Source organism: Diadema antillarum, unplaced genomic scaffold, assembly GCF_040938485.1.
Source record: "Diadema antillarum isolate AM-2024a unplaced genomic scaffold, OU_Dant_1.0 scf00000103, whole genome shotgun sequence".
Lineage (NCBI taxonomy): Eukaryota > Metazoa > Echinodermata > Echinoidea > Diadematoida > Diadematidae > Diadema > Diadema antillarum.
Window position 1 is genome coordinate 3,919,306 of NW_027270992.1, and position 19,150 is coordinate 3,938,455.

Here is a 19,150-nt window from a genome sequence, read left to right on the forward strand (position 1 = left end):
ACTACTAGTAGAAGACGGACAGAAATTACTAATTTCATAGTTATATTTTTTCACTAATCGTTTCACATGTTGTCTGACAGATAATAAGGTTTCTGAATAGTAAAAAGACTCAAATGTCAATCCACACTCTTTCACATACAAATTCGTAAAATTTATGTGACATTACCAGTACTTATTTCTGTGTGTGTGTGTGTGTGTGTGGGGGGGGGGGGGGGGGCGCATCCACAGCTTATTGAGTCAGCTGAAATTGTTTGCAATATGATAATAGTATCGTCATTCCCAAATCTACTGATAAATTATTGAAAAATCTCTTCCAAAATACATGTGCACAAGTTTCTTTTATGATAGATATGTGGAGGGCAGCTTTCTTACAAGGTACAAATGTACGGAGATTTTAGAGGTTTGCCAAATTAGCATTTTGCATATTTTCTCTCACGCATACTTTCATCATGGACGTTGTCAAAGTTTTAAAGCAGAAAGTATATAATGCATACTTCTACGAGGTCGTATGTTTAGCTGCAATCGAGTAAGTATGGTACTGGGAATGTGGCATGAAATAGACAAGTGTTCAAACTGACTCCACAGTCAAAGCTGTTGCTGTAATCATGGACTTTTCACAAAGCCATTTTTTGTCTCCAAAGGTTTTAAGTGATGATAATCACTTAAAACTTACAAGTTTCAATATATAGGCAACCCATGAATGGACTACCCTGTCCAACCACATAAATAAAGAAATGTTCTCAATGTACTAACCCACCATATTGGATGCTTTGATAATTTTCAAAGACATGTGCAAGCTCCACCCCCACCCCCCCCCCCCCCCCCACCAAATTTACCAAAGTTTTGTTGGAGAATGATTATCGGTATCAACATGGCATGCAGCACACTTTAATAATAGCTGCAAACACACTAAGCGGTGGGAAATGAATCAATCCCCGGAAATGCCTTCTAGGGCAACTTCAAGTCGCCTTGAGATAACACTGGACAGTAATAACATCCTGCAAACAAGGTCGCCTCATTACTATGAAAGAGCTCTCACTTTGAGCTACACTGAGAAAACATCCCCAGGACATTTCCGGCTGCATGTCTAGACAACGAGGGTTACTACTTTACCGAGGAAAATGAAAGAATTCTGATTCCTACACCTTACCCCCCTGAGGACAATTACCCCCCTCCCTTCCCCTCCCAGCTAAATATGGGTCAGTGATAGGGTTAGAGTAAAGATAAGGGTTAGGGTTAAGGTAAGAATTTGGGTAAGGGTTAGAATTAGGATCACGATTAGGGTTAGAGTTAGGGTCAGGGTGAAGGTCTGGGGTAATTGTCCAGGGGGTAGTTGTCCTAGCAACCTCAGCCCTGCGTGCCTAGTAACTGAAGTAGCTGCTCCGCCCGTGAGCAATCCCATCCGACAAACCTCAGCGGACCTTTGACCACCTCCACGTATCTTTGAAGCATCTTCCTTCCTACGCTCTTGCCATCAAAAAGAAGGGCGCCCTCACAGACGTGGATAGAGTGTCTGTTGCCGGGATGCCTCGCCTGCCAGACATCGTCCATGCCTCGCCGGACGACGTCGGCGATCTCCATGTTTGACGCCGACTTTGTCAAGGCCCGGTGGTCTGCCTCCCCCGTAACGTCGTGCCCGCCCGGTGAGCTGGATCGCAGGGCGTCAGATGCACTCCTTGGGGCCGGGTTTGGGACGGCACTCTCTGCTGGTGAAAGTTGACCGCTGGAGTTGCCCTGTTGTCTCTTCCGTGTGAGCATGGTGTAATGCCAGTAACACATCTCCCCAGCATACATCAGGGCGAGTACATGCGTGTCCGAGAAAAGACCTTGCAAAATGCAAGAAGAAATACATTGCGTCATTAAATTTGCCACAATTAATTTCCAACAATTTAACACAGGATCTGCTGACAGATCCATATCAGTCGAGAGAACTAATACAATTTATATATCAAACAATAAAGAATTCTGACATACAAGTAGGAGTTCAGGCTTTCTCCTTTTTCCTTCATCCACGAGCATAACATGACATTAAAATCTTCCAAGATGTGCTGCATATTTGATCACAATAAAATACCTTGTACGGTCAGAGCATGCATACTCAATGTGATCAACACAAAGGCGGATATATTGATAGCTGGATGCATTTATGTTCAGTCATTCAGCCAAGAAAATAATTACTGAATATCAAGTACATTCATCAACCCTTTCCCCATGGATAAAAAGCACGGTGGCTCTGATATCTTGCCACAGGAACCACGGTGAGAGAAATGCAATTACCTATGAGATTTGGCAAATACTGCTGAAGACATTTCACACCTAGTCCCACACATTAATAAAACCTGATGTACGATACATGGTGCTAACCACATCTTATCTTAGACTCATAAAGAGTGTTCACGTAAAAGTGTGTCTAAATTGGTTAGAAATGCTGCATCTCAAGTGGATAAATCTATTTGGGGCTGAGGGGTGAGCTTGGTTAGCCAGAAACCAGAATATTTGAGTGGAACATCGTTTTCATGATTGACATTTACTTTTGCGATCACTCACCTTGTTTAATCAGAGACAATGTGTCGCTGCTGAGAGACGGGGAATCGTTCTGCACTCTGTTAGTCGGCAATCTGACAGCCAGCATGGATTCTAGATGCCTCACACCTTCCTCTAGACACTGCAACAAGTCAGAAAACACATTTTACGACCATTTTGCTCCGTCTCTCCAGAGATGTGATGACAAAAGTCACGATCCATACACTATCTGTTTTAATACTCGCTACTTAAAATAGCTAGCTTGATATACACAAATAGTCAGTATATCAAATGTTACAGATTTACTCTGCACACATCAGCCTTAGTACAGCAGTCAAAAGTGGGAACTGCATAAACACCTTCTTCAGCTGGCATGGGAGAAATGGAATGCACCTTTACACTCAATTTGTCCTGAAGTGTTAGTTGGCACCATAATCAGAGGTACACTGTGTGGCTAACACCTTGATTCTCTGACATTCTGAATCTGAAATACGCTGCAATTTCTAAAATGCTTGACAGTTCAATCCTTGAAATGGCATATAACATTCACTGTACAAAATATCATGATTGGACTGGTACACAAAAATTTAATATTTTCACAATTTTCAAGGGCTGCCAACCCCATAGATCAACAAAAGTACTGATGCACAGCAAATGTAATAGTTTTAAGGACAAATATTATATTTAGATGAAACAAGTGGAAAATTGTGAATATCAAACATGGTGAATCAAGTTTTTGAAGTTAACATATTTTTTTTAATTCTTAGACATATTTAAAGGGATGGTACAGTATTGGTGGAGATGAAAACTGGGCTTTTACTTTTTTGCGAGATACATTGTACCAAGAAAACACTCATGAAAAAGTACAGAGCATACTATTTTAAAGAGGAATTCAAAGTTTATCTGATAAAAATCGGGTTTGGAATAGCTGATACATCCAAAAACAAAGTAAAACAAAACAATCGTAATAAAATATGGGTCCCACACTTTATTAGAATCACTCTGTTTTGGATATCTCGGCCATTTCAAAACCAACTTTCATCAAAAAAACATTGAATCCCTCTTGGAATTGCATGCTCTTTCATATTTCATAAGAGGTTTCTCACTAATCTTACCAAAAAATCATAAAAGCCTGAATTTAAGTCTCAACCAAAACTATACGATCCCTTTAATGCTCGCAGAAGACACAACAACAACAAACTGAATATGATAAAACATAAAGTGGTTGCCAGCTCTGCACATCTCTTGGTTGCTGCCTCACCTCTAGAAAGTGGGTCAGCTCCTGCTCACAGCGCTCCGTCTGCTCGTACAGCGTATTGCAATACATGTACATGAGGGCGCCCTTCCTCCAATGGAGACACTCCACGTAGTCTTTGCCCAGGACATCCATGGGTAGTGAGAAGTCTCCGTACACGCTCTTGACCAGATCCACCGGCCTGGCATAGAGATCTGACGGAAGAACAAAAAGGACATAATTCTTCCCATCTATGCAAATATATGACAAGCTGGGTATAGTACCAGTATCACTCACTGGTCAAGCCCCTAGTTACATAAATTAACCCTTCATACTTAAATGCCACAAACACACCCATAATCTGCACAGTTCCAAAGAATACATGATGTACTCTTCTACAAATCTCAACATGTAAAACAAAAATAACCTTAGGAGACCAAGCATTAGTCTGTGCAGCTTCCAAACTGTGGAATAACTTCCCATTAAAACCAGAAAATTTAAATCAGGACTCAAAACACTTTTCATTCAAGTGTGCATTACTGTTATGCATATTAGGAGATCTTTCACTGCAGAAGAATAGGTTCTGCACTTTATAAATTGATACCGGTATTGTTATTATTTGTATCTACACTTAAAAATTAGAATGGACTCTGTACAAAGTGGCTCACATCTAGTTTTCAGTTGGGGATATGTCCTATTAAAAATCGTTGCACATCTTTGTCTTTCAATGTAGAAAAACAAAGGGGATATCAAACAACACACGTGCACTAGAGGTTGAAATAGATACGCACAATTTCAAGATAGAATGTGGCATTGATGACCGATACATCATTATTTCATAACAATCACACAAAAAGGGAGGCAAAAGTACCCCTTCTGTTCCTCGTACCCATTTCTGCACCCACAATATTGAGCATTCCTGATTACATTGCTTCTTTGTCAAAGTTGTGCTTGCCTGCACAACTCTGATGGTGTTGGAATTTGATTAAATTTGTATAATGCAACCATACACAACAGTATACTATTCAAAGCTCTCTCTCAAAATTCTCTCTCATTCCCTCATGCAAATGAAGGCTTCAGGACTGCAAGGCTTGTATAGCAACATAAAGTACATGTACAGAGAGCAGGGTGCACAAGAATTAGAATTGCATTGATAATAACTTCCCATGATTTGTACTGACAGTCTGGTGAACTCGAATTCACCACGATTGTGAGGAAGGCACACAGTACTTTCTGTTGAGGTGAGCCCCGTTAACCATGTGAGAACTTCATGAAAGAGAAGCCCAGTAACACACTACATTAATACAAGAACTCCATTTGACCTTTACATGCACCCAGATGAGTTCCTTGTAAAGGCAATGAAAAGTAATTTACCTCTCCTTTGTGTTTGCTTACTCTGTTGCTTTAACCTCCTTCCATACCAGATTGGCTACATGTTTACAAAATGAAACCCTACCTAACCTTTCTGCTTTCATTGCTCTGTGCCCCTAATAGCCCAGTCCCATATAGTGCATGTTATAAATGTTAATTTGTCCTGTAATCCATATATCAAAGTGTATGCTTAGTTTTTACATTTGTTATTTTTCCTCTGACAAGGAATCTGCTAGGATCAAAAGCTCAGGCCCCTTTTGCCTCAATCTTACTTCAGTGGCTCCCTATTAATAGATGAGCAGTTTTCATTCGAAAAGCAAACCTTTCAGAACATAACAAGGAAAAGTAGAAATTACGCGGTGCGTAATATATGTCCCCGCCGGAAGTAGCATTTAGTAGCAAAATGTACAATATAGGTAAAAAGATGAAGGTCAAAGGTCAAAGAAGTCAAAGGTCAAAATTCTATGTAGAAGTTTTGAAGCCCTCACCTAGTGCCATCACATAAAGCAAACGGAATCGAAATCGGGTTAGAAATGGCGAAGGAGTAGCATTTGGTAGCAAAATGTACAATACAGGTCAAAAATCCAGGTCAAAGGTCAAAATTCTGTGTAGAAGTTTTGAAGCCCTCACCTAGTGCCATCACTTAAAGCAAACGGAATTGAAATCGGGTTACAAATGGCGAAGGAGTAGCATTTTGTAGCAAAATGTACAATATAGGTCAAAAATCAAGGTCAAAGGTCAAAGAAGTCAAAGGTCAAAATTCTGTGTAGAAGTTTTGAAGCCCTCACCTAGTGCCATCACATAAAGCAAACGGAATCAAAATCGGGTTAAAAATGGCGAAGGAGTAGCATTTTGTAGGCAATGTACAATATAGGTCAAAAATCAAGGTCAAAGGTCAAAGAAGTCAAAGGTCAAAATTCTGTGTAGAAGTTTTGAAGCCCTCACCTAGTGCCATCATATAAAGCAAACGGAATCAAAATTGGGTTAGAAATGGCGAAGGAGTAGCATTTTGAAGCAAAATGTACAATATAGGTCAAAGGTCAAGGTCAAAGGTCACAACTGAAATTCTGTATGGAAGTTTCAAAGCTCCCATGTAGTGCTATCATATAAAGCAAACAGAATCAAAATCGGGTTAGAAATGGCGAAGGAGTAGCATTTTGAACATTTTGATCACACACGGACGCACACACGGACGGACGGACACACGGACACACACGTACGGAGCCCGTTTCATAGTCCCCTGCTCGAACTCGTTCGGCGGGGACAATTAGCGCTTGCATCAGTGCGATCGAACAGTTCATGTTGCATGCTACATGGCAGGATAACAACAAGTCATGGATACAAATCAAATTTTGTGACTGACACATTTGCCAATAAACTGATGCACATCTGGTGTTGGGCTAAATATGTGTGACACTTTGTGAGGTAATCACTGATCATGATAGATCGCTCACTATAAAGTTTATATTATCATAAGCAACTGGGAAGTTGTGATATCATCTAAGAGACAGTTTCGACTAATGACTTATGACTGTTTAGTCAGATTTAGAACAAACTATAACGTTTTATTCAGATCTCCATGATCTTGTAAAAAAAAATACTGTGTCCATGATGTCATGGTTCAATAATTTCCTGCTTTTTCTCTAATATGGGTCACCAACAATTCTTCTCTTACAAGTAGAAACAAGATACATGTAACATCTGTGTCAAAGCATATAAACTTCTATCCACCAAGCAATATTTCTCCTTTAGAAAGTGCAGTTTTCTTCACAAATGCTGTTCGTTACATCCTTTCATCTCTAGAAATGCATGATGACAGTGGCATGCGAGGTATTAAGCAATGACCACCGGGAGGTAGAAATCAATTCGGAATCTAATTTCAAAAGGCCAATTAATATGGCACGCTTCATTCCCTTCACCCAAAGGGACGTATGAAACCTGTGGTCTCAACACACAACTGTCTCATCCATACTAATCCCAAAAGTAATCCTATTGTCAGTATTAATCAATACGCATGACTGATTTGGATATGTTATGAAATCCACTCTCTCTGTCTTCACACCTTGTACACAATACATCTAGTGATAGAATTCCGCTTCCCGTCGGGTCTGCTGGCCACTGAAATAATTTCCCCAGGGAGTCAAATTGCATGGGTACGAAATGTCATGAGATATATAATGGAATAAAGAATAATAATAATATAAGTCTGGAATGCCATCAATTAGGTTTAATGGGATACGACATCATGGCCACAGTATATGACTTAAGTGGGAACACTTCCCCAAAATAGGTAAAACTTCATAAAAAATATGGAAGTTGATGTATCATGCATGTGTACAATACTTAACCTCCGATGCTGTTGCCTGATGAGAACGTGTCATTTGGAATTACAGGAGGCCGAGTAAGATTAGATTTAGTTTATTGCACTAAATTAGTCCCTAGATCAGCTGCTTTTAAGTTGTTTGGTTGCATTTTGCAATGTCGCTCCAGGATTAATGACTTTCATTACGGTGAAATTTGCAAAATTGATGCCTTACCCCATCCTCTGCATGATACCAAATAAAATAGGAATATCTTAAGCATTGTGTACACACACCGTTATCCCTGGTGTAAAATAAAGCCGACACACGACCAGCATATTACATAGAACGGAGAATACCATCACATACAGGACATACATGAATTTGAATACACTGTACATCATTCTTAACTTCTGTACTACTAAAATAATCCCACATGAAATATAAACAATGACATGGAGTTCCCTAAAACAAAACAAAACAAGCAACAACAACAAAAAAAAAACCAACAACAACAACCTTAATAACATGATACTATCACTACCTGAAGGATGTCTTTTCTGGGATGATATCTTCAATCAGTAAAACAATTCATAAGCAACTGATGTCAAATTCTGCTGAAATAAAGTATTAAACCTAACTACATATTAGGCCAAGGAGTTTTGGGAGTTCTTAAAACTGGAGGGGGCCTCAGTGGACTCTCCCCGCCCCCTCCCGTATGGTCTGCTCAATGTGCATAAAAAATGGTGTAAAGAGTAGCATTGTTGTGTAGAATAAAGTGGTGATCATGTAGTGTTTTTCAGTATTCTTCATTTGGTTTCTGTTAACCATTTTATTATACATAATATGCAAATTTCATCAATTTTCTTACAAAACTGTAAATTTGTCTATATTAAATATTGGTTATATAACCAATATATATCATACTTGTATATTGAATATTGGTTGCAACTGTAAAAACAAGACTAAGGAATATTGACAAGCAAAGGAAGTATGGTTAAACTTAAACCCATACTAAAACCATTGAGTAACCCTCACTAGGATAAGGGGAAGCCCCCTACCCCTCCCTCAGCCTAGTGAGTGAGGGTTAGTCAATGGAGCAACATCAAGAACAATCACTGAAAAAGAAAAAAATGTTTCATATGAAATCAGAGTATTGAGAGTATCATACCATAATGAAATGTTCACTTCAGTTATAAATGAGAAACCTGCACTAGAATCAGTAATTCCATCTTTCTCACTCGTTCTATCCCTCTCCCCTTTCCTCTCACATCTCTCCAACCCACTCCCCTCCCCCTATCAACCATACAACACCACCACCACCACCACAACCCCCCCCCCCCAAAAAAAAAAGAAAGAATGAAATAACATCTGTAGCGTACTGTTTAAAAGAGCAGCTTAAGGGACTTCTCCAACAACCAATGTAGACGATACACCATTCTCTTGAAACGTATCCCAAGGTTGAGGGAGCATCGCATAATATTCGTAAAAAACAAACAAACTCTGGAGCTTATATAACCCTGTGAATAGTTTGAGACAGGCCGGGACAAGGCCCGTGTGTGTTTGAGACAGGTGGCTTACCCATCAGGCGGTTCATCCGTGCCCTTCCTCCTTCCGCAGGGAATTCATCCTCGACAAGCTGGTTCTCCTCCAAGAACGTGACATCTAACAGAATCTGTCTCCAAGATGCGGAAGATGCGGAAGATGGAGATAACGGGGGGGGGGGGGGGGGGGGGTGGATGTCAAGAGGTCGGGAGGAGAAAAGGAAGACAGGTTTGAGTGGTGATGCTGATAGTGTGGGGAGACACTGGATCCCTATTAACATTTTTGTGATAGAGCAACATGTGGTATCCTTACACTGCAAAAGTACATCGGCATCACGGCAACGCAAATTAGCACCTGTTCTCAAAGCATCTTTTGACCTTGTGATGGATATTTGATTTTACACGGCACCTCATTTCTTCCTGTAAAATTCTTCTGCAATATTCTGTGGTGCAGCACACCTTGTATAGCAACATGTATACATGACTGTTTAGCATAACAGTTTACAAGTATGCATGCACAAATATAGACAAATCTGTGCTCTCGAGAGAGAAAATGTACTTGACTTGCTATATCGGCGACTTTAAATGCTGAAGGATTTGGTATTTGTTTGCAGCATGGAAATATGGTATTAAGTACTACAGACCAACAATAATTGATGGGGGCAATGCCTTTATGCATGGTGTATGCTGCAGGAATTGATTATATTTTATGGGTTATACAAAACATGATTATAATGCTTTTCATACTCTTACTATGGTCTCCAAGCTCAGTTTACTGACTAGACATACATTTTTACCTGGTGGAAAACAAATATATACACCATAATAATCATAATGATATATATAATGAAATTCATAAGGCACCAAATCCATCTATTAATCAAATGCTCAAGTGTGCAATTTGAGCAAATATGAATTACATGAACAAATGAAAAGGACAAAGTGAAAAAGTACATATATACACAGATAATGGTCATCAATTATTGCTGGCCAAATTAAATGAATACTTTATGTCGAGATTATTTTTGAATAAGTACTTCAACAGAATTGCTATTCTTGATCAATGGAGGGAGGGAATTCCATAAAGAAGACCCAGTATGAGCAAAGGTTTATTACTCCCACTCTGTGTGCAAATGAGGAGGCCAGTGAAGAGACAGTAACTATGCAATTGTGAATTCTTGGAGTGGGCATGAAGATTACCCACTGCAAAAAAGAAAGAAAGAAATGTACTGCCTTGCTAAATTAGCAGATTTAGCCAGCTTTAACCTAAAAGGGACAAATTGGGTGTTTGACATTTTTTATTTCCATTTTTTTTTTTAAGATTTAAAGGCAGTTTGTATGGATTGGTGTCTACCAGCAATATCGTCTGCTATTTGTGTATTATGCCTTACAGATTATGCAACTAACTTCTGGAATATGTTCTTTTATTCTTCACAACCAAGAGATTTCATTATCACTCACTGAAGAAGAAAACGTGCCAACAATGGTTACGCTCACACAAGCATTGAAAAATATTTGATTTGTTATGAATACAAAATTTCAAATTATGCAATAATCATGATCATTTGAATGTGCCCTCCTTCTGGTCTTTCCTTAAATTAAAGTAAACAAGGACATACCATGACCTTACACAAATATGGCTGAGTGACTGTCGCTGCATGCATCCTGTGTTGTATAAACATGAGAAGACTTTGAACTTTGCCTGGGGTGTTTGAACTCATTGTTCTAATACATCAGTATCACAAGTTATTGCCCTACCCAGGGACGGTAGTTACTGTACATGGGTGAAAGGACCAACATCTTGAAATAAAGGAAATATCTTCGGCACAGATGTCTATGACGGAAGCTGTGGGTCTGTGAATCATGTCATTGAGGGTTACACAGAGTATACAGTCATTATCATACGATATCTCCCAGGGTAGATAGTATTGGGGACAAGGTACTACAATCACCCTATGATTGAAGGCGGTGGTCATCGGTATGACAGACAGTGAGAGTGCCGTATGTTGTCACTGCTTGCAGTTTGATCCTGAGTTACGTTTATGGCAGGTTTGCTTCTATGGGGAGAGTCTTGGGGCGGAACCCTTGAAAAATAATGGGTTTTGTTAGCATATTTTCCATTCTGTTTGATCCTGCTACGTTTATGGTAGGTTAGCTTCGATGGGGAGAATCTTTGGGTGGAACCCTTGAGAAATAATGGGTTTTGTAGCATTTTTTTCATTGTTTTTCAAAGAGCCAAAAGTGTGTGTGTGTGCATGTGTGTGTGTGTGTGTGTGTGTGTGTGTGTGTGTGTGTGTGCTTGTGTGTGTATGTGTGCATATATATGTGTGTGCGTGGGGGGGGGGGGGTGGCTGCATATATGGAGGTGGGGGGGGGGGGGGGACAAGAGAGCCCCCATCTCCCTGGCGTGAGTTTATGAATGATCCTAGTGACCCAAGTTTATGGTACCCAGGTTTGCAAATTATGGGTTCCCAGTGTACTAATTGTCATTGTTCTCTGGTGGATTTTGCATAAAAGTGCTGGGAAGGGACAGGCTAGATGGAATACTGTAATAATATAAATTTTTGGTAGGAATAATTTTTCACGCTCTGCTGGGTAAGACAAATTTCGTATGTTTTTAATTTCACAGTCATGATGACTGAGCGAGTACTTCAAATAGCTCACCACTATCACTGTACTTTAAGGCTTTACGAGCATATTCTACAGTAAGAGGTAATAGTCCACATTTCAATCAAATACTGTATACGCCATGTATATAGTGAGTCCAAATTCTTTCGTAAATTGGGACTTCTTGATGATTTCATGAGTGGTTTAATTTGTGATCGTGGAGTACAGTACTGAATGGAGGAATGTAGTATGCGTGCACGTCGCATTCATGATGGGATCACAGTGAGCATTTTCGCATGTCTTTAAATCAACGAAGAGCACCTGACTCGCAAAATTCATGAAAATAAAATCCTCAAGAAATATTTGGCGTATATACAGTATTCATGCATGGTACAGGACTAGCAAAATGAAGAACACTACAAGCAACAGAAGTTTTTTTTTTCAATACCTTACAATGTACATACCTTGAAATCTTTGAAATCAAGATACATGTAACACACATATTTGAAAATAATTTGCCCATTTTTAGTTATTACACTACTTTCATGTTGCATGAAATGTGAAAAATAAAACACTTTTAAAGTACTCCCAAGGTAGTGAAAATAGTGCACAACAAAGTATGTGTTTGATTCCAGAGACCAGGGTAATATCATACAAATCCATAGTGAATGGTGCGAGTGCGATGGTACCAGATTTCGCACGAGGTGAAAGATAGAGGCGCCTCATCTTTCACCGAGTGCGAAATCTGGTTCCATTGCACGAGTAAAGACCATACACTATTTGTTTTATACAACACCTCGAACATCAACAGATTTGGTACTCACAGATTCTTGAATTTAGCACAGAAATGGCAACCATTTTCTGTGTCAGACGAATGAGTAGCCTCACAGTCGCAGTCACCATGTACGTACATGTACATATATGCGAATGTTTACAAAATGAGTAACAAAAGTACACGCTTGTAAGCGCGCTTGTAATTGTTGAGTGCCTGCAGCACATGTTTGTTTGTGACATCAGAGGTCCGTGCAATGGAACATTTTGCTCAAACAAAATTGCACTGCTGACAGCCAGAGCGTGCAGTGGAACTTTTCACTAAATGTCACGTGATGGGCAATCGACCAATCGGATAGCTACATTCTAAATAGGTGTTGTATCTAAATGCATTATAAGGGGTCTTGTACAGTTGTATAGTTGTACACAGCTGTAATACACTACTACTGTTATTGTTTTCCATACAGTCATCATCATTGCTAATCATATCCAAAATCATCAAAACTATGCTCTTTACATTGCAGTTTCAATTTCTGTTTAAAGTTATAAGTGTGTCATATGTATGCTTTTTAATGCCTCAAGAATCATCATCTGTCAATTTATCTTGTTAAAATAGGAAAGTGAAAAGTACTTTTAAAAGAACAAGTAATTGTTTTTCACTAGACAAGCAGTTTTGCACATGGGTCAACCAATACACAAGGATTTGGTGCGTCTGGCACAAGAACACTTACATATCAATTATCAATTTTATTGATATATATATTGCAACCATTAGCATCTATGATCACACACTGCAGGCACAGAAGTAGCTGACAAGTTAATGAGCTTCAACTTGTATGCATCACAACACACAAACACACACACAAGCATGTATACACTTTTCACAACCCTTCATCCTGTTGAATTTTTTAAACAAATTAATAATCACCTTTAACCCATTGAAGACCAGTCCTGAGTTTACTTGGGAAGATGTCTACGGGAAACACGCATCACAGCAAAACCAGCTGGTCCTTAACAGGTTAACATCCCTTTAATATCGTTAAATAGAGCTTGCTGCACTCTTGAGATGACAGGTACATCAAACACTATAAAAAATTAATTCCATTATACCAGTGAGACAGCTGTTCTCAAATTAAAGCAAGATGGCACCTGTTCTGCCATGTAGACTGCATGGTAGCTGACAACTCACACAAAAAGATACAAAACAAATTTAAATAATACGAGTACTTGCGTATCACATATATATTACCCTGCATAAAACTGCATATATATATGTTTGATAATATGGTAAGCTACTTGAAAATACACCCAGTGTGTGTCAAAAACATGTTAAAACATGTCACCTGTTGCTATCCTTCTTCCATTTTTATTATTCTAGTGTCCCTTCCATATTGCCATTTATACATTGTATGTGGTACATATATTTGTACTTATTCTCAATAAGTTCTTACATGTATAAAATGCTCCATGAACTATATGATGCTTACCCAATTTTTTTTTCTTGTTTATGTACTTTATTATGTCTGAACTATGTATGTTGCGATTTTTTTTTATGTCATTCATTTCCAGCTAGATGGCAATTATCTTTTGTTGTTGTTGTTATTGATGATGACGATGTTGTTGTTGTTGTTGTTGAGAGAAACATCTAGTCAAGAATACCTGTGATCTGGGGGGTGTTTCATCAATGCTTGTCAGCGCCGACAACTGTCGGTGCTGACCAATTTCAGCAAAATCCTTAGTATTGATTGGCTGAGATGCTCTGGTCACTGACTGTTACTATGGTGATTCAAGTTGTCAGCGCTGACAAATGTTGATGAAACACCCCCCCTGTATTTGGTATAGACACTGCTTTCGTGAGGTAACGTGCATGTAGGGCAGGAGAAACTGAGAGAGAAAACTCGATGTGAAACTGAGTGCTACACCATGAATACAGGATGGATCGAGCACGGTTTCATACACACCAAACCACACTGGCTGCCTATGTGTCAAGCTTATGGATATCTCATCAACAGGCTAGTCAAACACTGAAGAACACACAGTCACATTCTCACATGAGCATCTCATATACTAAGAATTATAGATTTCAAGGCTTTTCAGAGACCGCTTCACACTTGTGTCTTTTTTTATTGCTTTGCTTACATTTTTTTCTCTTTTTTTTCGGGGGGGGGGGGGGGGAGGGGGTGGGGTGAGCGTTACCAGGTATATATAGGATACAATAAAGATTAATTTCGGCATACCTGTGTGAAATCCTTCAACGCCTTTCTGACAATTTTGTCTGTGTCAGGGGTCCTGTCAAGACAAAAAGAAAACAGTGATTGTGGTGAAATGTAGCCATTTGCAGTGTATTCCATCGAGACAAACAACAAAGATGCATGTACACACACACACACACACACACACACACACACAAGCATGAAAATGCCACTGATACCAACGACAACACTACACTGTAAATAAGCTTTATTTTTTGCATCTATAATTTCAAGAATGAGGAGGTCACAGACATTTTCACAAGATGCTGTTTTTGCGAGATGACACCACAGCTGTTGTAAGTGCTTCTATTACCCTAGGGCATGGCAGCCTTTTCATGTGTTGTTAAATTTGTGGTCCAACAGTCCACCAGTGATTTGCAAAATGTGCAACACTTAATACAAAAATAACAGCTTGTACAGTACAGGCAGATACAGTCTTTATAATTTACCTCTCCTTTGTGTTCCTAATAAAAAGTAATGAGGCTAAAGTAATATTTCTTAGTAAACAGTGTTACACATTAGCCACACAATGTTTGCTAAGAATTGTAAACCTGTCAAGGTCTGTCATACATAAATGTATGTATTTGGAAGGGTTGGGCATTCCAGTTAGAATTTACCCAGAAGTGCAAGAAATACAAGTGGTGCTCAAAAAAGCAAATGGGACAAGAAAGCAAAACAAAACAAAACCCCTGTAATGAAAACAACACTCAACTATACCAGGGGTGGATCCAGGAATTTCATACAAAAGGGGGGCGCCTTTATAGAATAAAAGGGGAGCACAGGTGCCCCCCATTTTTTTCTTTTGTTCCAACAAAAAAATATAGGGGGGGGGGGGGGGCGTGCGCCCCCCGCCTGCGCCCCCTGCCTGGATCTGCAACTGTATGTTCTTCAGGCTTTAGAAAGCCCAGTTTCACGCTCGTTTACTTGTATAGTGTTTTGAGACACACTAATGATACACTTTCGTCTTATGATTTTGCAACCACAGAGGGTTTAAGAAGAGTTTGGCCTATCCTACAGGTTCACTGACTGACGGTACAGCAAGATGAATTAAAAAAAGATGAAGTAATTGTATTGCAATTTGCAGTCAGTTTCCATACATGTGCAAACCAGCAGGGATTCAAAAGACAACAACCAAAAGCACTTGATGCATCTTCACAGCATGCAACTGAGCCTATGTACGCATAATCAAGTACTAGCATAACATTATCACAAAAGATCATCCTATGGTTAGTGATTTAATATGCACTCCTGTCAAAGCTAGTGACCTCCCCGATCTCACTGCAAACACATTGATATTCGGACAATAATTGAAGTACTTCTTTTTCAGGACGAGTTGTCACCATGCTAGAATGCAAAAAATCAAACTCCAAATCATGGTCCAAAGTTTACATTATTTTGCCAAAAGCATGGGTGGGCCTCCTACACAGAAAGATGAATCAAAAGAAGTATTATTAATACTTCTTTTCATTCACTGCTCTATCTGTATAGGCCCACATAGAAATCATATTACTTACTGTCTCATTTCACTCTGATTTCAACTGAGTCGATAGCTACATTTTGTACAAAGTTGCATGTCACTATCTCTATTAAACATTATTTTCTTACCAAGAGGAACAAGGAGTTTAAAAAAGGGTAGATACTTTTAACATCATATACTCTTTCATACAATACCCCCCCCCCACACACACACACACACATATACACACAAAGGACACAGAACACAAAAGCAGACACGTAAGCTAACATGTGATAGTCTTATCAAAGTTTTTAACTTAGAATTTATAATGAAAAAAACAAACAAACAAGACAAACATAACTATGCTGTTGCTTAAAAAAAAAAAAACCAGACATACATTTCAAAACACTTTCCAAACAATCTTTGGGAATCTACTATTCCATACAACAAAACCTAAAATTTTGACGGCGGTCTAGATAGAATTCCCTCTTTTTTTTTCTTTCTTTTTTCAATTTCTCAATAAAGAAGGTCCGAGCAGGTGGCCTACAAATAGGGACGCAAACGCATTATGCAAACTGTCAGAGGAACAACCATACTGACATAAAATCGAATTGGAAAAGAAATAATGACCCAGTCTCCCCATTGTCAGTTCTTCTGGCTCTACTTTAATTCTCAAATGGTGATATTTGGTTGATTTTTTATTTTCCCCCCGCACAGATTTGTATAGATCTGTTGATAACATTGTACCTGCTAGAACCTAACAACAAGGAACATACAATTGTTTTACCAGGTACTATTATTTGATTCTGCATAACGATGGGTACAAGGGGCAAGGTAGGATATTATTTCATCGTATATTGTAGAACAATGGTAATCTGGAATTGTCGATACACAACCTACAAAATGCTCCAATTTTTTATTCTGGGCTGGCCATGGTCCCTGGATGCTTACATTTTAACGACTGGAAGATAAAAGCAGCTTGGGCAGTCAACGTAAGCACACTACACTAGGCCAGTACATTCTAACGTTAGACTGAGGGTGCGTTTATAAGATTTTTCTTTTGGCCAGAACTAGTATTTTGAAACACTGTTTATGGCCAAACAGTGTTTCTAGCTCGAAAAAAATCGTATAAACGCTAACCGTGATTTGAAACACTGTTTTGAAACACTGTTTGTAAACGCACAAAATAGTGCATTTACAAACAGTGTTTCTGTAGAAACAGTGTTTCAAAAATCTTATAAACGCAACCGCGAACTCAAAACACTGTTTATGTGGCATAATCGTGATATAGTCCCCACCATAGGCCCCACCGCAATGCACGTGCACACGCGGACTAGGGTTAGGGTATAGGGTTAGGTAGGGTTGTATTTAGTACGGACACGCAGCGGTGGGGACTATATCACGATTATGCCGTTTATGTGACGTCACAATGCCTTGCGCGCACCCTGTTTGACCTTTTGCCGAGGAAAAACTGCGCAGAGTGAGTTGCGCAATGGCACAGTCTGAGCGAGAGCCCCAACATGCTCGGAGAAAAAATCTTATAAACGCTCTCCTGACGAAACTGTGATTTGAAACAGTGTTTCAAAACAGTGTTTCAAAACAGTGATTCTGGGCAGGCAAAATCTTATAAACGCGGCCTAAGACAACTAGATAGTAAACTTGTAGTGGTAAACATTTCATTTTTTAACCCTGTTTGGTATGTATCACATCTAACCGACACAAATTCATAGCTGTTTCTAGTATAGTACTTAGTATATCACAAACAGAAACAAAAACAAGTGTAGAGAGAGTATTCAGTGCTTTGTCAATTGTGTGCTTCGAGGTAGGTCCTACGGCTATTCCTCTTCTTTTTGCTCCTCTTTACTTAGTCTTGACTTGACCTTTGTTCTCAGGGCCGGGTACAAGGACTCAGTGGACAGTGCAGTGCAAGCCTCAGCTCACTGCTGTTTTTTTTTTTTTTTTTTTTTTTCTCACAAAGTATGATCGACGTTGGATTATAGGTTTTATCAGGAATTGAACATGATATCTCGGAATGAATTTTGATTTTAATAATATGCAGGGACGCGAACGCATTATGCACACTGTCGGAGGGCAGTGAAACGATTCGCCGCGTATGAGTAATGGAGGGAGCTCGCGAGTTTAACGCCCGCTCCAACACCAATACCAGCGGAAGAAGCCGGCGGCCGCTGGGGTTCACGAGTGCGATGTAAGGCCGATGACAGGGGCAAGCTTGCGAACAGCGCAGCGTGCTGACTCGCTGTAAACTTACTGCAAATCAGACATATACTTCTCTGCAACCGCCCTCGCCTTCAAGACAACCATTTGGTCCTTCGGATACCGTCTGCACATATCCTGGCACAATTCTGAAATCGACACAAAAGCCGCAACCAGCTCTGAGACGTCTAGTGAAGACATTTTGTTTGGATTTCTGGCTACTTCCGGACTTTGTCAACGTCAACCTAACTGCTGCTGCTGTAATACAATTCATTCTGTACACATCCTTCATCACCACCGCGCCACGCACGACCACAGCAACAAGGTTGAGATTGGTTTACGTGTCTACAGAGGGAGCATACACGCGGATACGTGCATCCATTTCGTGCGCTAAAGTACTCAGTAAAACCTTTTTAGATGAAGATTCGAATCGGCGGATGAGAGCGGAGATAGAGGCCTTTCATAGCTACCATCATCGTCATCATCTTCTTCTTCTTTTTCTTTTACCTCTAAGTCCTCTTTTATTTGTTCTTGTTCTTGTTCTTCTCGTTCTTCTTCTTCTTCATATACTTCTTTCCCTTCTTCTTCTTCTTCTTCTCCTTCTTTTTCTTCTTCTCCTCGTCCTCTCCAAAAATATCTTTCTCACTATTCGATATAGTCCTCTTAACGCGACATTGCATATTCCGATAGAACCAAACATCAAACAAACCAAAATATGTACAACACACATGTATATACACAAACGACTGATAGCTAGGGCGCTCTGTCTTTTTTATGTTTTATTGAATTAACACTTAAAGGGGAAGGCTAGTACCTGATCAATGGGAATCAGTGCGAATGCTGGGGGATGATTGTTCCAATCCTTGTGGGATTCATTT

General features: G+C 39.5%; 1 protein-coding gene across 1 annotated transcript; it reads right to left on the reverse strand.

Annotated features, from left to right (window-relative positions):
* Positions 1 to 1,199: 1,199 nt before the first annotated feature.
* On the reverse strand, positions 1,200 to 18,516 carry LOC139718944 (RAB7A-interacting MON1-CCZ1 complex subunit 1-like). Its single transcript, XM_071630389.1, has 6 exons — positions 18,328 to 18,516; positions 14,588 to 14,639; positions 9,010 to 9,103; positions 3,785 to 3,972; positions 2,548 to 2,665; positions 1,200 to 1,826 (listed from the first exon to the last, which is right to left on the reverse strand). The coding sequence occupies exons 1-6, from the start codon at positions 18,471 to 18,473 to the stop codon at positions 1,348 to 1,350; spliced, it is 1,077 nt and encodes a 358-aa protein (XP_071486490.1). The 5' UTR covers positions 18,474 to 18,516; the 3' UTR covers positions 1,200 to 1,347.
* Positions 18,517 to 19,150: the final 634 nt, after the last annotated feature.